The 19540-nt window shown below is 38.9% G+C and overlaps 3 protein-coding genes across 4 annotated transcripts; 1 reads left to right on the top strand and 2 right to left on the bottom strand.

Annotated features, from left to right (window-relative positions):
• Positions 1–540: 540 nt before the first annotated feature.
• On the bottom strand, positions 541–5196 carry nemp1 (nuclear envelope integral membrane protein 1). Of its 2 annotated transcripts, none has more exons than XM_069704215.1 (9): positions 5073–5196; positions 4127–4248; positions 3750–3966; positions 3593–3665; positions 3416–3509; positions 3200–3314; positions 2044–2269; positions 1584–1760; positions 541–1143 (listed from the first exon to the last, which is right to left on the bottom strand). In XM_069704215.1, exons 1-9 carry the CDS (start codon positions 5179–5181, stop codon positions 987–989), a joined length of 1290 nt encoding a protein of 429 aa, XP_069560316.1. In that variant the 5' UTR covers positions 5182–5196; the 3' UTR covers positions 541–986. The 2 variants fall into 2 exon arrangements, with proteins under 2 accessions (XP_069560316.1, XP_069560317.1); XM_069704216.1 differs by having other exon boundaries at positions 1001–1123.
• Positions 5197–7759: 2563 nt separating this feature from the next.
• cd63 (CD63 molecule) lies at positions 7760–13447 on the top strand. Its single transcript, XM_069704228.1, has 8 exons — positions 7760–7861; positions 8627–8712; positions 10923–11111; positions 11250–11324; positions 11417–11515; positions 11734–11877; positions 12561–12644; positions 13046–13447. Exons 2-8 carry the CDS (start codon positions 8647–8649, stop codon positions 13109–13111), a joined length of 723 nt encoding a protein of 240 aa, XP_069560329.1. The 5' UTR covers positions 7760–7861; positions 8627–8646; the 3' UTR covers positions 13112–13447.
• Positions 13448–13487: 40 nt separating this feature from the next.
• letmd1 (LETM1 domain containing 1) lies at positions 13488–18336 on the bottom strand. The gene is made up of 9 exons (XM_069704226.1): positions 18219–18336; positions 17736–17890; positions 17133–17248; positions 16701–16783; positions 16364–16550; positions 15634–15735; positions 15359–15511; positions 15188–15284; positions 13488–14848 (listed from the first exon to the last, which is right to left on the bottom strand). Exons 1-9 carry the CDS (start codon positions 18332–18334, stop codon positions 14772–14774), a joined length of 1086 nt encoding a protein of 361 aa, XP_069560327.1. The 5' UTR covers positions 18335–18336; the 3' UTR covers positions 13488–14771.
• Between the last annotated feature and the right edge of the window lie 1204 nt (positions 18337–19540).

Here is a 19540-nt window from a genome sequence, read left to right as displayed (position 1 = left end):
CGACATAAATCAAGAGTATTTTTGATAATTGATTAAGTTCTTAATTTGGGAAAATGCCCCAAATTTGCTCTTTCCATCCTCTGGGATGCAGGGATTAGTGGATTTACTGTTTTGTTTCATCAAATGTTTTTATGGGAACTTGTGATGAGCATTTAACTGACTGTCACAACAGTTTAATCTATAGCTATATGTAAAAACAATTTAATTGGTCATATATTTTGTAAGTAAAACCTAGATCTGCAAATCAGCTTTAAAATAGAAATGTAGGTGAATATAAAAGGACAATATTTTGCCTCCTAATGTAGCAGGGAAGTAGTATTAAGTAACAAAACGGAAATGCTCAAGTTATACTGAAGTATATGACGTTGATGAAGAAATCTCATTTTAGTAAAGGCTAAAGTCACCTTTTACAAAGAAATCAAATCTCTGCTTTTTGGCTGGAGATGAATAATAAATCAAAGTCATGTGGGCATGTAACCAAACATTTTGTCCCTGATGATACGATTCAGTCATACCAACACCTGCACATTAGAGCTCAAATAAAATACTAATTTTTTTATTCAATATATTTCAGGACACTTCCTTTGATGTGTCCATTAAAATCAATGAAAAAAGTGAAATACAAACTGTCCCTCTCCGAGCTGAATAAAAACTACCACGGTAGCAGGCTGCTGTTCAGAGAGGTGACAAGTTATCATTATGATTTACAAACACCTCAACCATTTGTAACAGACTCCTTTGTTTCCCTTAAGAAGAAAAGATGTGGCTTCAGACAGCACATTACTTTGCCTCTCATCAATAATGAATCTGACCTCACTGCTCTGTTTTTTTCTCTCGTGACCCTGAATATCCAGTTCAGGGTTTTTTTTTCTTATTCCAGCGTCCACAGTCAAAGTTCATCTGGACATCCGTGCAGAGTTGTTCTCCGACCACCTTTCTGAAAGGCAATAATAATTGTTTTTACGCGTCTCCGACATCGTGCCGCTTCACTCCGGTTTCGTCACAAGCTTGAGATCGTCTTCCTCGTCGTCCGTGTCAAAAAATTCATCCTCAAAAAAAGAGCCTCCGAAGCCGTATTCCTGCGCGTGAACAGACACCTCATTGGGCATCAGGTGAGGGGATCCTTCAACAAAATCAGCAAACCTGTCGGTTATTGTGAAAACAAAATCAGCATCATGGTATATTTATAGGACAACAAACAACATAAATAATATTATTTACGACTATAGGACAACATCTGGCTCTACTCAGACATTACATGTTTTGTTTTTTTAAATGCGTAGTATGTAGAAGTTATCAATTATTTTGGATAAATTCACTTTCTCAACACAAACAGTTTGCAAGAGAAATCCTATTTATAATTGTGAAAAAAATTATCAAATATTTTTTGCTTAATAAAGATTCTAAATTGATTTGACCTCATCTTAGATGAATCGTTACAGCATAATAAATACTTTTTGTTTTTAGTTAGTCCTTTAAGTTAAGAACACAATTCTTCAAACTTTCTTTTAACAGTAAACTGAGGCAACATCATGTGTTAATGACAGATTACATACATCTGAGTGAAAAATCACAATAAGCACCTTTTCGGGGACTGAATTCTGGACACCGTCTTCCACGGACTGAACTCTGGGCTGTTACAGTACTTCCGCAGCTCCTCCAGAGCACGCCGAGTCTCTTCCTCGCCCTGCCTCTGATACTCCTCCTCAGTCAGCAGGCGACGTGGCTCTGGCTTCCAGTGAACCCACCGCCGGACTTTCCTTCAACAACAACAAAAAAATCCATATTAAACAAACTTAATATGACTCTTGGTACTTGAGTAGTTTATCCTCATACTATGCGTCTGTAGTTCATAAATAATCCTTTACAGTATCGGTAGCAAGCATGTAAATGTGTTTTTGTTGGATAAACTGGTGAATTCAATTTCAATTGTAACCCCTAATCTAATTTAAACTGCCAGTGATACCAGCATGAGTGGATTGTCAGTTAATTGTTGCACTGTACTGTGGCGCCACCTGCTGTCCGCATTTTAAAAACACATACCTCCATGCAGCGACTGCCAGAAAGAACGGATACTCCAGATTTTTGGAGAACAAAGCTGCCACGATGATGGCGAAGGCAACCTGCTGGATTTGAATCCCTAAATAAATGAGGAGCAGACCGAACAGCTGCAGAGTCCACGACAGGATGTTGATGTTCTTCTCATCCGCCAGAGGACCGTAACGATAACACACTGCAAAACTGACGAATCCCACCACCACGATGTAACCTGACAAAAACAGAAATATCAACATAAACCGTTAAAGGCTGTGCAATAAAAAGCCTGTATGCTGAACTTGTAAACAATTTTCCAGTTCCTGAAAAACCTTGTATCGCTTACACTTTTTTTTTTTCTGGCCTCCAGCCCTCATACATATATTTTGGTCGAGTGATTGAAATCACAAGCTTAAGAGTGAAAAATATGTTGTATTATATAGAGATTTAAGCATGTGGACTTTAAAAGGGGGATGCCTGCTACAGAAAACAAAATGAAGACGGGTTCATTGTCTTCACAATGAAGACACAATTGGTTGTGGTCAGGAGCTGATGTGTGTTGAGAACATTAACAGATTCCCATTCACCTCAAAGTAACAAATAAAGGGAATGTTTAACTTTCAGGCTCAAAATAACAATTATATTCACAATCAATAATCTGACAATCGTGTTCCTGATTACACAATTAATCAAAATGTGAAATAATAAGACGAAGCAAATGTCAGAAATAGTGAAAACACCCACTGCAGTTTTCTGAAGCCCGAGATCTGCAGGTATCTGATCTGAAGTTACTGACCCCACCAACCTGCCCGACGTCCACCCTCCCTCACCCCAACCGGTCGAGGCAGATGGCTGCCGACCTCCGAGTCCGGTTCTGTTGAAAGTTACTTCCTGTTAAAAGGAAATAACTGAGCTGCTGCTCATGCCGGAATTGTTGGGTTTCTCTCTACTGTGTTGTAAAGACCTCAGAGTTAAATGTGGACAGTTGAAAAAAATAAAATAATAATTGATTAGTTGAGTAATCATTGCAAATCTACATAAATAATAAATTGATCTGTGGTCTCAAAACAGCAGTTTTATATGAACGTGAGGGGCAGTTTTCTGTTTTAAATATTCAGAGCCTTGCTTTGGTCTGACTGACGCCATCTGTCCATGAAGGGTGTACCTAATGCCACGTTCCAGTGCTCTCGCAGTATGATGCTGAGGTTCCTGAAGACGAGCTGGATGGCGTAAACGGAGAACGACCAGCCGCCAACTATCAACACGTAAAAGGGGCTTTTCTGTGGAAGCAATAAACACATGGGGTACATAATTCAGGCGTTGCATCACAGAGATTTAACCTATAAAATGATGGATATTTGAGGGCCATGTAATGCTTTACCTTCGGTAAAAAGCGTGCCAGAATGAAGAAGAGGATGATGAGAGAAGCAATCATGCCAGTGCTCATACCGGCAGAATAGAAGAACACCTGACTCCTTCATATTAAAGATACAGTTAATAACTATTTTAATCCTGTTAAAATTGTATAATGAAACATTGGCGTACAAGAATAAAATACCTGCTGAGTGAATCTGCAAAGACAAACAACGAAGCTCCAGCGAAGAAAACCAAAAACAGATAAATATCAAACTCTGCAAGGAAAAAACAACAACAACATCCATGTTTATTTTGTGTCAATAACCAGCAGTCGTTTTCTTCATTTGTTTTCCACTTACTGCGTACGGGCTTGACAGTGTACCGAGTATTTACAGTGGGATCGACCTTGAAGCACATCTTCTTGCTGTACAGGCCGATGTTAATCGTGGTTTCATTGTGCCGCTCATGTACCAAGCTCTGAAACCAGCTCCAGAAACTGAAGCGCTCCAACTCCTGCAGCTCTTCCTCTCCTTCCACAGTTTCCACCTTAAACACCTTTGAACTCCACACTTTGACCTGTCAGAAACCTTCAGTTATTGCGCACCTGATCAACTCACTTATACCATAATGGGCTCTTAGAATTAACTGCTGTAGGATAAAAAATATAAAATAAAATAAAAAAAACCATTGTCAAAATAATTGGACTGAATAACTGGGCATCAACAAGGAAACTTACCTGAATTCTTGTCCAGGTTTGTCTCCAGGTTGGCCGGATGGAGTTTGTGTAACAGAACCGGTTTGGACCTGACAGGACATTCTCCTCCCCGTCCCGTAGATCAATTATTGGACGCGTGTCACCTGGGTGTGAGAAGCAGAGAATGTGTGCATGTTACTTTCTAAGCTGAATTGTTTACTGCAAGAAAAGCCTGGGACATAAACACATTTAAGAGATTATGTCCATTATTTTTTAAATACATTCACTTCGGTCAAGTTTTACAGTTTGACTGACGTTATTCTAAAATTCAAGAAAAGACAACAAAAAAAAAAAACAATTGGGAAAAGTTTTCAGTTGCAAATGCAGGAACATTTGGTGCTCTCCAGAATTTCCGGTCGATATATATATATATTTTTTTACATCTTCTCATATTGTAAAGACCAACAAAACAAATCAATAAAAACAATAAGCAGATTTATTGATAATGAAAAGCATCAATAGTACAACAGTGTGGCTGAGTGATGAGTTTTAGTTGTTAACCAATGAAGGCAGAGAAATAAACTAGACGTTTATTCAGTGAATTTTTTAATCCAGTAGACAAAAGATAATTTAAGGTGAGTAATAACGCTGCACTGTTTTGTTTTTTTACGACTTAATACTTGTGATTTTTTTTTTTAATAATAAAAAAAAAAAAAGTCTGTAAAAACGCAAACACTTAACAGCATCAGTCCAACCAAACAACGAAGATATATTACAAATTATGTTTGCAATAACTTATTTCACATCGTGCAATAAAAAAATAAAATAATAATAATAAAAAAAGAACATATCAGGCGGGTTGTAAACATTAAATTAAATTTAAAATGTTTACGTCAGGCTAACGTCAATTAGCCTGAGCAAAACCCGTTTAAAATACGTGTCGTATGACTTCAGGTCTCTGCTCCCGTTTCGTAGCACTGCTTCTTACCCGTATCCTGGTGTGAGAGTTCAGGTAAACCAAGAAGGAGCACCGTGAAAACCATTAATTTGGTGCTTGTTGAGATATAACCGTTGAGCATTTTCATGCATCCCGCCATGATAATTCTTCCAAACCCCGCCTCTTCCGCCTCGTGACTTAGTCTGTCACGTTCGAGTGGCAGACCAAGCCGGCCAATCACAACGCCAGGCGGGGGGTGCCGTCATTGTCAGTGGACGTTTTGAACGTGTCTCTCGCTGTAAAAACATCCGTGTTTGAGCTCATTTGCCTCGGCCAGATTTGACCACCGTGTCAGGAGCTATTACAAAACCTGTGACATTTAATGCAACGCAGACAACTTGTTTACAACCAAACGTTTAAAAAAAAAAAAAAATCTAATTTTCTGTAATATTAAGTCACATGAAGTGTTTAGGGCATTTTTATATTATTTGCACACACATAAAACAGTATACAGGAAGATAAATAGATTTATACAATGAATTTCCCCAGAAAAACAGAAATGTAATATGATTTGAGAAAATGCAAGTGTCTCTTTTTTTTATTTATTATTATTATATATAACTATATCAACTAACTAACATTTTTGGATGTCTTTTGTTACATGTGTACTCAGAAAACAAATGTCTTATGTGCAATAACATATTTGACCAACAAACTAACATGGTCAAGTTAATAGCTGACTCACAGCAGCTCTTTAACATTGTCATTTTGTGCATGATAGCATTTAGCTCACAGTAACCCCTTTGCCAACAGCAGCTGGCATTGCTGAAGGCTCTTGTTACGCGCTGAACTGAAGCCCTGACTTACTGGCCTTGGAGGTGTTCAGCACTGCCTTTGGCCAAATGGCTGAACCACAGGACGCTGCAGTTCAGCTGTGTTATCACTGTGGTCCAGCAGTCTGAGGAGGGCAGTGTTGGGAAGATTACCACTGGATCTAATAATCTAATAGGTTCCTGATTACTAGTCACCCCTGTTAAAAAAAAAAAAGATAAATAATGTAACTATTTTAAATAAAGCTTGAAAAGTTCAGGCACTTCTTTATCATACAGTAAACCAGGTGAAACTGATCATATCAATTTATTATGGTCCGCTGAGGCATGTGCGCCACCCAGATGTTTTTTTTTATGACACAATACAGTTTACAGTAAGACCAGCTGAGGTCAGTGATGTTCATTCCATTCACCTTGATCATGATTAACGTGAGAGTCACGAGTCAGAGGTTCCTGCTGATATCACAGATCATATCATCATGAATTGAATGGAAAATAGTGTAAACAGAAAACACCGTAATTATTATAAATATAGTAATTGGTTGGAAGGCGGCGCAAAGTGTTCACGCTGTAAAAATGTGAGCTTACAATACTGAATTCCTCCATAGCATTCATAAAGGCTTGTGACTTTCACCGCATGACTATATTTTAGAAACCATATCACTTTGTTAAGTCTTACACGCCGGCGTCTTACAGCCATTTCCCCCCCATAACATTGGGAGTTTGATGCTTTCTTAGAATTATTTGAGGCTTGAAAGAACAACGGCTTTAAACTATAAACATCATTGAAGGGAGTTGTGAGGTTGGGTGGTCACAATGTGATGGGAGTTCTTGAAAACAAGCTCTCCTGGAAACAGTTTCTCACCAGTATATGGATGTCACTCACTGTGTAAGAGGAACTATTTGGGCTTCTTCATATCCTGCTTACGCAACAGAATTAAACCACCATTAATCATTTTACCGTTATTACGATATGAGAGAATATAACTGGGAGTGGGTGGAGATCATCTGGTGTACTCTGTCATTGTGAGTGTGTGCAAACAGAACACAGTACATGGCAGATTGATCAATTACCGAAATATCCACAAACTAACTAGAGCCATTATATTGTGGGAAACTAACTGACATAAACAATGGGTGGTAACTAAAATAAACCAAAATAATGCAAGTCAACACCCCTTTGTAACCTTGATGTCATATAATTGTGAGACACTCTTTACAGAGGGTTAATAAGATGTACTTTACACTTTAGAAATTTAAAGAACTTTTGCATTTTAAAGTCCAAAGATTAGAAAGTGGTACCTAAATTGACCAACAAGGTGACCGCCACCTAAATTCATAAGCAAAGTTGTAACTATTAGAATCACAAACAATCAGCACTGGGACTAGGTGGTTGGAAAAAAAAAAAAAAATCCAGCCCTCACCCAAATTAAACAAATTTGATTGATCTCCAAATGATTAATGAAGTTGTTAATATAAACTCTGAGGAATTCCGGGGCTGTAGTGGAAAAATTGTAGGTTAGGAAAATATATTATTGATGAACTTTTGCCATTCATAAACAGGTTTTAGAAAATAGGTCGAGTTTATTTTGGGATCAGGACAACTGTCCAACAGGTGGATTTAAGGGGCTAAACTGAAAATTGGAAAAAAAAAAATTATATATAAACAAACAGTACAGAAAAAAAAAAAAGTGGGACTCTTTTTCAGTTGGTATTCATTTCATAACCGGACCCCAACCTTACTATAGCCTTAATTAGTTATTTTTCCGACAGCTGCCCGTAACCTAACCTGAACCACTAACCCTTACCAGTTACTACAACAACGTGGTAGGTAATCAGTAGTGTATTTAACTAGAAGTCCCTGAAGGCATCAAACCAAAAAGGAGTCGTCGAAGAGGAGGGAGCTAGAGGAAGTGAGGAGGAGAGACCAAACGGCTGAACTTAGTCTACAAAACTTCACATCGTGGTATTCGCTCCTCATAGCAGGATTTGAAACACTTCTTCTATAAGGTAGGCACACACACACAAAAAAAAACCCGCCTAAAAGCGAGTTTTTACTTTTTCGTTTCACCAACCGTTTTCCGGCCGTTATGTTTTTGTTGTTGTTGTTTTTATTTTTTTATTGTGTTTAACTGGTTCAGAAACGAAAAAAAAAAAAAAGTCGTCACATCGTGTGTTTTTTTTGGTTGTTTTTTTTCCCGACAGTCGTTTAACTTTAAATTGCTTAGTTGTCTGTGTTTATGTAAGATTAACTGAGTTGTCAATGTAATAAATGTAATAATGTTGGTGTAATTTGGCATGTGACAAAGCTCCTATTGTTGGTAGCGGTGATTAACGGTCACTGGAGAGGCTCTGTCCCTTTTTTTTTTAAATTTTTTTTTTTATTATTTAAAGTTCAAGTCCTTCCCTTTTTAAGGTCCCTGAAATCCGTTCATGAATATGCGCCATTGCCTTGACTGTAAAATTAAATTCAAACAGTTTGTGGGGAAATATGTGGTTCCCTGAACTGTGACTGTAATGGCGATTTCAAAGTTGTCACCAGGCCTTTTTTTTTTAATTATTATTATTTTTTTTTATATAGCTTAAAGTTCTGTATCAGTCAGTTTACTGCTGAAAATGAGTCAGTTAGATTATTCACCGTGCTGCTGCTCATATTACAGCTGATGTAATGTTCTTCTAATTCAGCTTTTAAAAACAGAGAAAGAAAAAAAAACTAACCGCAACTAACATTGTTTACCTTCTTTTCTTCTTTCTTTTTTTTTTTTTTTAATACAGGAAATTAATCCTAATCAGCCATGGGTGTCGAAGGGGGATTGAAATGTGTCAAGATTCTGCTTTTCCTTTTCAACTTCATTTTCTGGGTGAGTAGCATCGAGAGAAAAGTGTGTAATATTTGCTATAAACAGGCAGCAAAAATGGATGTGGGAAGCATCCATTCAGAAATAAAGAGGCAGAGTTAAAGGGAGCAGGAGAGGGAAATAGGCCAGGGTATGTGCGATTTGTCTGATCGAGATAAATCTGCTTATGTTTTCCCTGATGGACTTGTTATGTCTCCTGTCTCCTGGTCATGTGACTCCGAGCATGAAACTGGCCTTTAAGGTTAACATACAGGATGTAATCATGTGTAAAATCAGCTGATTAACACGCAGTCACACAACACATGACCCCCCCACCACCCCTCTCTCTCGATTTATGCTTCTCTTATGTTTGTTTATAATCCCAATCATGTCGTCACCTAAGTGACACGTCTCCTGGGTTTATAGTCTGTTCGCAGTTTCTTCACTGTGTGTTTGAGAGTTTTAGAGGTGGAAATGATGTGGAAATGATGGAATGTGAATCTCATGACCAGATTTCAGTTGAACGGATCATGTTACTCATCCAGATCAACATTTTTCCCTTTTTTGTTTTTTTCTTCCTCCTTCGTGGACACAATGCAAGTTAAAGCTTTAAACAGTGGTGTCCACACAGCGAGCTCTGACTTATAGCCGGTGGTTTCACACAAGAGGAAGTGCAGAATGACAGAGCTTTAGTGGGTGAAAAGTTTCCCTTTGGGGATTAATAAAGTAACTACCTACCTAACCTAACACAGTCTCTAGCATTCATATACGGTATACGAACATCAAATAGTTTACAGCACACCACAAAATAATTGTAAGTGAATATAACCACATCTTGCATGTTTATTTGTCTACGGCATTTATACCTTCCCATATAAAGATATATTATGATTACAATTAGAGATGCATTGACGTGACTTCTTCAGCCCCAAGGATTGAGACACTAAAATAAAAGGGCAGACAGTAAATATAGTGAACTATATAATAAGTAGGGATAGATTTCAGATACAGTTTTGTTTTATTCTGTTCTATTCTGGGATTTCGGTGACCCCCTTCACTCTGTTTGCCTGCTCTGTTCACTCCTTTATGTTTTCTCACGTCAGCCATTAGCCACCTACTTTACGAGGGATCAAATATTTACATTGGTGGTGCCAACAAAGAGAGGTCTTTAACAGCAGCCAGGGCTAGACACGGATAACATAACAAACGTGGCTGACAATCGGTCGTCTGACAATAAGGCTACAGGTTTTCATGCCAACACGAAAGGATCTGTTTATTTTATTACAAATATTTTATATATTTTGAAGAGTGGTGAAACCAGTTTGAGCTTCAGCTGTCATCCCTGCGCCTTCTGTTTCTACCAAGTTCTGTTTGTTTTTGCCCTATCACATGTTTATTAAGAGTGATAAAAAGGTTAATAAATAACCTCAGTGTGACTCCCAAATCACGCAGAAGTCTTACAGTGTTATAGACACATGTATTGATTATTTTTCAGTGGAGCTGAAATGATAAATTGATGTAAATATTAATCTGCTTTTTAAAGCAAAAATGTCAAAAAATATGCTGGTACTAGTTTCTAAAACGTGGACATTTTGAATAACTAAAAACATGTAGCTTGCCCTCACACAAGATCAAACAATGCGGGACATCTTTACAACCTAGAAGTAGGAACCAACCTCAGGCTGAATTTCACCATGTCCGTTTCTGTCTACTCTCTGACTGCTCTGTACACTCTTCTTTGATAAAGTAAAGGGAATACAGTTCTCTGATGTTTGATCAAGAGTTGTTTGATCCCAATTAATCCTGGTTAAACAGCTCTGTTTGTAAAAGATCACGAGCTGCTCTTGTCACCCCACCCAGAGCAATGACACAGTTTATTATCGGATCATTTTACATCCGCTTTTAGGAACTGAACAATGTGTCAACTTCCTTCTGTCCGTTAACCATTAGTGCTAACTGCTTCTGCTTGATGGGACGGGCATGTTGAAGACAAGAACATGTCAATATCTCATTATCGTTAAGTTTTATTCACATCCGAATCGAAAACATCTGTCTAATTCTGTGTGGTCCTATTTTCCATCTTTAAAAGTTTCCAGTAGGTATTTTAAGACAAAGTGTTGGTTCAGACTGGTTGGCCCAGGCTGAGACCAAAACAACATACCTGTTACCTGAAAAAAATAAAAAAAAATGATCCCATGAATCCCACCCTGAACAAATTTCCTCCTGTTCTGCAGTTATGCGGCCTGGCATTGATAATCGTGGGGATACTGGTTCAGGTGTCTCTGCACAACACCTTCATGATCAATGATGCAGCAGCCTCAGGAGTTCCCATCGTGATCATCGCAGTCGGTGTGGTGATTTTCTTCATCGCCTTCTTCGGTTGCTGCGGAGCCTGGAAAGAAAACTACTGCATGATCACCATGGTAATTCATACACTTGAGTTTCAAACGTACCAAAAAGGTTTCATTAACTTAAAATGTTGTGCTACAAATGATACATTTTTGGGTGCACAAAAAACGACCACAATATTGAAGTTAATGTAGGTCATCTCTTTCCCCTAGTTTGCCATCCTTCTCTCACTGATCATCATTGTTGAGATTGGAGCAGCAATCGCCGGCTACTTCTTCAGAAACAAAGTGAGTGCAGATTTCCACTGTTTTGTGTGTTAGATAAGACCCTGCAGAAGGTGTGGTTTAACTCTGGCTGCCATGTTGTGTCTCCCATGTAGCTCTCAGCAATCGTCCACGACAGCCTCACTGAAATGATCACCAATTACAAAAACACCACAGCTGAGTTCAGAGACTCTGTGGATAATCTGCAGAAGCGTGTAAGTTCAGTGTCTACTCTCTTACTCACTGTTTACTTGGTCTGACAACACCTTCTCATAACACTGCTGCATCCGGTTGGTCGGACATGCATGACATGACGTTATTGCTCTTTCCACAATCTGTTGACCCAAGTCATGTCCTCTTACTGTACACGTCGAACCTCACAGCTGGCACCTCCGTGGTAAATGTTTCACATGTGACTCGTTTGCATTTCCAGCTGAAGTGCTGTGGCATGAACAGTTCTGCTGACTGGAAAGGCTTCGCTTCTGATGGAAACACCGTGCCTGACTCCTGCTGCCTGAATGTCAGTTCAAACTGTGGAAAAGGGGCCATGACAGATCCCACCAAAATACACCAAGAGGTAAACTTCCAGTGGTTGACGCTTGCAAAGTCAATGAATATGGTTATATATATAATACTCCTCAACGTTTCAGTCTTTGTTGATTTGGCAACGTCGATTCAACAGACAAAATTACCATGTTGTTGCTGGAAAAGGTCCAACATCTTCCTAGTTTGAGAGACCAAACCGGAGCAAGAATGAAAGTGAAATATTAGAAACATCTCTGTGCCAAGTAGACATTAGATTTTAACATGTACTTGTGTTGCAAGTACTGGCACTGGTACATGACATGTCCAACAGGGAAGTCGGTCTGAGCAGTCTTATGCCTCACTGGGGGTGTAACTAGCCATAAACTACAATATAAAAGGTGACAGTTACTCATTCAATACCTTTCTGCAGTGTGAGTTCAAATATGAGGGTTTAAAGATGGGGAATGTTAAACTCTATACTATACAGACTGTAAAGCTTACTGTGAATTTGTGATTTGGGGCTCTTGACAGAAAATAAATATGACTTAAGGAGTATTTGCAATAAAAAAAATGGTTGGTTTTGCTGTTGTTGTTATTTTCACAAATAAGACATTTGGGTCTGGAAGACCTCAAACACTGACGAAGTACAGCTACAGTCAGCTAAACTCCAGTGTAAATGTTTCACTCAACCAGCGAAGTGTGCAGATTGAGCCTGACGTTGGTTTTTGGCTGCAGGGTTGCCGTAATGCTTTGGAGACCCTACTGAAGAACAACATCCTGTGGGTGATCGTCGCAGCTCTCGTTATTGCATCCCTGCAGGTATGTAATATCAGCACACAAAAACATGTTGCATCAGACAACGCTTCCAACGGTGAAACCAGATAAACATGAAGATTTTAGTAGTATCAACTTCTCACCCGTTTATTTTTTTATTTCACACTCTTCAAGCCAGACCTCAAAGTGTTAATGTTTTGCATTGATGACACATTTGCATTGATACTTTTAAAGTTTACCTCCTGTACTGCATTTTATCGTAATGTCTGGTGGCCTCATGTTTCTTCTTCCCTGACTTAACAGCTTGTCTTTTGAAAAGGGCTACAGGCTATAAATAACTTCTTTTTTTTTTACAATTTATATAAACTTGTATTGCTGGTAATTTATGAAAAAGCACAGATTCATATCTCGGAAACACTAAGGCATGTGTTCTCTCTTCCTGTCAGGTAATGGGCATCGTGTTCGCCTGCATGTTGATGAGAGGAATACGGAGCGGCTACGAAGTCATGTGATTCACACCCGAGTAAGAGCTCGGGTCACACTTACTGGGAGCTTAATTTAGAAACTTAATATGTTCACCTTTATACTTCCTATATATAATATCTCAGAACCATATATTTTCCGTGGATTATATTTTCATAGGTTAACAATATCTCTGCTCTGATACTGTTCATGCGTAGGGATGGAAAATAGTAGAAAAGATGAATGTCCACTTTGATGTTAGTGGCAGCGTTATACTCTTGGTTTCAAGGAATTCTAACATCCTTTACTTTGCTTGACTGTTTTGTTGTTGTTTTTATGTTTTGCTGGGTTCCAGTTTCTATTTTTATTAAAGACTCTTTAAATTACATCAGACTTTTTTGTAAAGACAAAAAGGGAAAACAAACACACCATGAAGGTATTTATTTCAGACACAGTTCCATGAACATGTTTGTAATATTGGCACAACAATCAAAGCAAATAATATATAATAATCATAATAATAATTAAAAAAAAAAAAAAAGATTCATAAACAGATCATAACTTTTGCAGCTCATTTCAGATGCATTGCACCAGTCCTTGCGAAAGGCACAGGTGGCAAATAATATGTCCGGTTTGACACTTGTCATCAGTCACCAGCGCCGGGGATGTGCAGTTCCTCTTTGTGCTGGGAACCGGGTGTAGGCGGAAGGCTTGAACGAAAGCTTGTTGTGAAGTGTGGTCTTACTGCGATAAGTTAAAGCCTCCAAAGCAAGAAAACATCACGTAAACAATAAAGTAAAGTGCCATCACTGCTCTTTTCAGACACCATTAAATTCCCCCAAAAGATTCACGAGGACAATATTCATCTACAAAAATAAGTTCAGCCTCTCGCCACACAAACAACCCTGAATGTCTTCGCAGCTGAGTCATCACTGGAATTTTTTCAATCTCTATTCAGTATCCATGAACATTTTTACAAGTTGCTACTACATAATCTACTGCTTTTTTTTTTAATTATTTTTTTTAAATGTTGTCCAGTTCCTTTTTTTTTTTTGGACAAAATTTCTCTTTTACACATTTTCTTGACCAACATTATTCCCCCCCAAAAAAGTAAAAGCACAGCACAAAGTAAGGCAAAGGTGTAAGAAAATACAGTACATGTTGGATTTGTAAACAAATTTAACATGCCCACATAAAAACAATCATGAGTGTTTTTGAGAATGGAATGTGTCTGAACAATTCCTCAAGCAACCGACCAGGAAGTACTGCTGAACCCAAACTATACAATATCCTCTTTGTTTCCCAACTTCTTGTTAAAGGGGCGGAAGTCTTCTGCACTTTAAAGTCATAACAAGCTTGAGATACAGCGACAGGTAAAATCTTATCACCTTAATATCACCACTTAAGTCAAATGCATCAAAATCAATTTAACTCAAATTATACAAGAAAAGCACTAAACTCTAATAAAGCATCCCCCCCCCCCCCCTCCAAATGAAACTGTTCACTGCAGATACACAGGATCCCCGTTTGTGGTCTTTGTAGATTCATGAGTAGAGATGTTCATTATTTTTTTCCTTAAACCTAAAAATCTCGCCAAGAACGGGTTTAAGACGCTTTTTCCATTGCAAAATGGAGATGACGACGACGTTTAGGAAGTTTCGCTGTTCAGTGCAATCACACCACCGAAGCAGACGGCTCCAGGGCTTCCTGTCAGAGGCGGCCGGGGCCACTCGGGTAGTTTGCGGAGAGAAATACAATGCTGTGCAAAAGCAGCGACACCTCTGACTCTGCAAAAATGAAACCGAGGTGACATAAAAGTAACGTCGGATGTTGGACAGAACATACATGTCGGTAGAAAGGAATCGTGCAACATTTTGAGATTATCTGCAAATCTTGCAAGATTATGATTTTAAGATGAAACAAATAAGATAAAAATGCAATAATTAGCGAGACATTTATTGGCTGAATCGGTCTCCTCCTGTTTCTTTATGCTACGCTAACCACACGCTGACTGTAACTTCATATTCATAGTATTTCCTCAAGTTTTTAAGTATTCCTTTAAGTGGTTGACAAAACAAATATGTCATTAGGAACTAACAAAAATACCACACTGCAAATGAAAATACCTTTCAGTGAGGAGGACACCTGAAGCCACAGGGACAACCACTCACGACACTGGTTAACTCCAAGAATGTCAGAGTTGAGGCCCCGAACGTAGCAAGCCTGAAAAGAGGAAAATATTAAGTGCGTACACCTACAGCGGTCGTCGTGTGGTGAATATAAAAAGTCGTGCGGACCTGTCGGAGTTCGGAGTCATTCAGCTGGTGGGGGCCCAGCCTGCTGAGGGCCCGGTCCAGCTGGAGCAGCTCCAAAGCGTGGCTGTTCAGGCGTCGGCCAATCAGGAAGCCGGGGAGCCAAGGCGTCAGGAAGAGCAGGTGGCTGACGTGTCTCTGATTAGACGTGAAGACAGACGAGCACGTGGACGTTTGCTGCTTCACCAAGCCGTTCGCATTTCATGATCAGCTGAGTGTCGGTGCAGAATGTGAGTGAGGAGGAAGGACGTTCAACTGACCATGTGATTTACGCTCATCCTCTTTATTCCCAGAGGGGGGCCGGAAAACAGGCTTCGAACAGCGAGGATCTCGGACACTTTCGGGGTTGCTCCGCTTTGCACCTGAAAATACACAGAAGGTCACCTTACGAGAGTCTGGATGTCGGTATTCGAACCGGACTGCTGGTTGCAGATAAACACGTTTACGAATCGGGCTTGTTAACGCAGCTTCAAACAGTAAACGGCTAAAGTTTTAATGTTGTCTCCTCACTGAAGGGAATAATTCAGATTTAGCTGCACCAGCTATGTGTATATCCACCACGCAGCTTGTAAAGTTTTTAGAGACTATTATCTAGTAATTTACTAAACAAGATTTTACCATTGAAACTAGAAGAAACATCTTTTAGTAAGATCTATAGAAAGTTTTTAAACATGCTTGCTGGGAAATATCAACACTTCCCTTTGGCATCGCAGGCTGAAATACAAATATAACAGTTTAAAGGGCCCAAAAAAATGTATTTTAATTTAACTGAGAATAATTTGTAAACGTCGGTGCGGCTTTGTTTCATGTATGGATGCAAACACTGGAAAATCTTTTGAATTTAGCAAAATTTTGTAATGAAATAGCAGCGTAGTAAACGTTAGATTTTGCATCAGTTTTCATGCATTTTACAAAGTTTTATGTCAATTTGACGGTAAAACAAATTCGCATATTTTGCAATTTCCAAGACTCGCCGACGTATTTACTCACTTTAGCACACAGGTCTTTGAGGCGAACCTGCAGTTGACTATTTTTGACGTGGTGACTCGTGGACTCGATCCCTTTGAGCACCAAGCGGTGCTGCTGAGCCCTGTGTGAATGGTACATGCCCCGAAACTCGACCTGCTGCCTGGGAGTCCAGAAGTACGGGATCAGGAGCTGACGGGGGAAAAAGTACCTGGTGGCGAACAGGAGGGCATGTCAGCGGTGAGAGGAGAGACACGGTGAGCCACTGAGGCGTGAAAAGGCGTGACTTATCGATCATGTTTTTTTTTTTTGTGTGCTAAATATGACTAAAATCAGAGGTGGTTATTTCAAAGAAACTCACATCATGACAAAAACCAGGTAGTTGGCAAAGGGGGGGATGGATATTATCACCAGAGGAACGGCTTTGATCACGTCTCTGCGAAACTGGGAATGAACAAGACAAGTAAGTGAAGCTCCTGGGAGACGATTAACATCACAGCCAATCACGCTCAAAAAGAATTACTCACAGAAACCGGTCAACGTACTTCATTTTATGCAACCGTCAATGAACAAATCTGCAGCGATTCTTGAGATATGCGATGAGTGAGTTAATTCGTGTTTTTGCTCCGGTGCAAAAGTCCTCATGAACACGTGCAGCGGTTTGACACACTAATACATACTACTACTACAGTGAGATTTATTAACTTCCCTCCTACTTCCTGATAAGTGTCAAATATCCTGTTGTGTGTGTGTGTGTGTGTGTGTGTGTGGAGTATTCACTAAAGACGCCCACCTGTCTGAGCCTCTCCATCTCCCTGTAGGACAAATCCTGGAACTTCAGCCCATCATGCACCATTTGTACTTTTATCCTTCTCACATCTTTGGTATCTCGGAACAGAAGCTTGAATCCTGGAAGGAGACACAACAAAAGAAATGAAGTGCGTGTATGCAACACTTTTTTTTTTTTCAATCCAATCTTGGGGCATTAGATCGAGCAGGTGTGGCAAATAAAAAAATAAAAATTAAAAAAAAGTGTCCTCTGTGGGCAGAAGTCAATGTCAAATCAAGGACAATGAGTTCATGCATAAAACTGTCCTGTTTTAATATTTAGGATGTGATGTTTACATGGAAGATTGATCTTTATGTGACTGCGAAAACGGTCACCGCAGGATCGACTTGTGTCTCGCCGTATCTGCCACGTTGTTCTCCAGAAACCTGGATATGGTGTTAAAGTCCTGGTTTCCATCAGAGTCCTGCAGGTGGCACATCCAGGTGTCTCCAAGATGTTTGTTTTTTTATTTATTTTATTTTTTTTATAAGAAACAAATAACGAGGACATTTAAAAATTAAAAAAAAGACTCAGTCACAGTAAATACACTGTGAACACAGAGCTTACCTTCCACAAAGGTGTGGTAGAGCAGAAAAAAGCGGGGAAATCTTCTTTTGAGGAAACTCTCATATTTGGTGTTTGCCCACTGGATGCTGGAGGCGACATACCGACCAATGCCTCGTCTGACTTTGGACGAGGAGTAGTGTCTGCACAGGGGCAACCTGCCAAGCGGAAGAGATTACATCTCTCCACATTAAAATGAATTCAAAAATAAATGCATCACGGCATTACAACGCCCTTTAAAAGATTATTATTATTATTATTATTTTTTTTTAAAAACACACCGGCTGGGTTTTTGAACCAATGACAACGCGAGAAAAAGCATTATAATTCAAATACAAAGGGGGAAAACTCGCCTTTCTATCGTGGGATGTATATATTTACACGTCACTTGTCAAACGGTTGAGCAGATATTCACTCAAGACAGTTTAGCTTAGCATCGGATCAAGAGATGTTGGCCACGTGGACTTTAAAGGGTTTCGCACCTACCCGGACTGACTGGACACGCAGGGAGAATAAAGGCCACGTGTTATCCTGTTTGTCCTGAGACCGCAGAGTCGGATCAAAGACAACCGGCTGCACAGGCTCGAGCAGGACAACGCCATGTTTGCGACCCAGCGCCAGTTACCGTAATAACGCTCATATCAGGTACCGCTGAAAGTCGCTCGGTTACCGTAATGCATATATATATATATGTATATATATGTGCAAAAAAAAATTGTTTATGTCCATTTAACACCCCCCCCCCTCCTCTAATAAAAAAAAACAAGATAGAGTTGAAATGTGAAGAGTAAAGTTGAAATACCATTTCAAGAATAAAGTCGGAATATTAAGAGGATTTATTCTGTTATTATTGTTATTATTATTTCCAACTTATTATTGAAATGCAAAATAAAAAAATCTGATTATTATTGAGGTTGTTGTTTTTTTCACTTAATGTAGCCCTCACATACTCCCATACGAAAGACAAGTGGTATAAATGTGTAAATAAAATTGTGCAATGAAGAATAAGCAGAAAAATATGAGTTCAGGTAAATGTTCCCATTAGTTGATGTTATTTTAAAACTTATCACGGCCATGTGTAACAACTTTTTACAGGGTGATCGTCAGCTTTGTTGAATATTATTTTTTTTAAATGGTTTCACAGATTTTGATAAAAAAAAAAAAAAAAAAAAAAAAACTGAATTGTCCGAACAGGAAGTCACGTGTCTTCACGCGGACCAATAAAAAGTCGACGAGGCGTCCCACAAATGACGGTGTCTTCGCGCAGCCGCAGGTGATGTACGAGCACAGAAAGGGAAAAAATAAATAATATATATATATATATATATATATATATATATATATATATATATATATATATATATATATATATATATATATAAAAAAAAAGACTCAGCGGTCAAAGGTCCAAAAAAAACTTTACTTTTTTTGTGTTGAAATAACATTTCAGTCATTAATTAAAGGACTTGCTTTAATCTGGCAAAAAAAAAAAAAGAAAAAAGAAAAGAGTAATGTCCTTGTCTTTAAAACGCGTGTTTTAGCTCTGTTGTTCCAGGTAATTAAGTCACTTAATTTGCCATGTGGCTTGCTGAGTTGTTGCTAGCATTGGGCCAACTTTTCTATCACACTGAGGGTAATGTCAGTCTGGTTGATTAGCCATGCATATTGCAATAGCTCTGTCTAAGATAGTCATTCATTTTGCAAAAAAAAAAAAAAAAAAAAGGTACTTATTTGGTGTTTATGGACCCCTGAGACGCTGCCCACGGTTAAACGGCGTTTGAATGCTGCACAAATTAAGTGCGCGTCTT

This window comes from Brachyistius frenatus, unplaced genomic scaffold (genome assembly GCF_029030835.1).
Source record: "Brachyistius frenatus isolate BFR_SWC_R1_liver_20210118 unplaced genomic scaffold, ASM2903083v1 Contig_50, whole genome shotgun sequence".
Taxonomy (NCBI): domain Eukaryota; kingdom Metazoa; phylum Chordata; class Actinopteri; family Embiotocidae; genus Brachyistius; species Brachyistius frenatus.
The sequence above is the reverse complement of the archived record's forward strand: the minus strand, read 5'-3'. Positions and strand labels throughout refer to the sequence as shown.

Excerpts from the sequence above, each read along its gene's own strand:
- nemp1 (XM_069704215.1), bottom strand. The coding sequence starts at position 5,181 with ATGGCGGGATGCATGAAAATGCTCAACGGTTATATCTCAACAAGCACC. Across the intron at positions 4,249-5,072 it reads ACTCTCACACCAGGATACGG|GTGACACGCGTCCAATAATT; the intron begins GTAAGAAGCAGT and ends TCTCACACCCAG. Across the intron at positions 3,666-3,749 it reads CACTGTCAAGCCCGTACGCA|AGTTTGATATTTATCTGTTT; the intron begins GTAAGTGGAAAA and ends TTTTCCTTGCAG.
- letmd1 (XM_069704226.1), bottom strand. The coding sequence starts at position 18,334 with ATGGCGTTGTCCTGCTCGAGCCTGTGCAGCCGGTTGTCTTTGATCCGA. Across the intron at positions 17,249-17,735 it reads CTACCACACCTTTGTGGAAG|GATTCAAGCTTCTGTTCCGA; the intron begins GTAAGCTCTGTG and ends GTCTCCTTCCAG. Across the intron at positions 15,512-15,633 it reads GGATGAGCGTAAATCACATG|AGACACGTCAGCCACCTGCT; the intron begins GTCAGTTGAACG and ends ACGTCTAATCAG.
- cd63 (XM_069704228.1), top strand. The coding sequence starts at position 8,647 with ATGGGTGTCGAAGGGGGATTGAAATGTGTCAAGATTCTGCTTTTCCTT. Across the intron at positions 11,325-11,416 it reads GCTACTTCTTCAGAAACAAA|CTCTCAGCAATCGTCCACGA; the intron begins GTGAGTGCAGAT and ends TCTCCCATGTAG. Across the intron at positions 12,645-13,045 it reads TCGTTATTGCATCCCTGCAG|GTAATGGGCATCGTGTTCGC; the intron begins GTATGTAATATC and ends TCTTCCTGTCAG.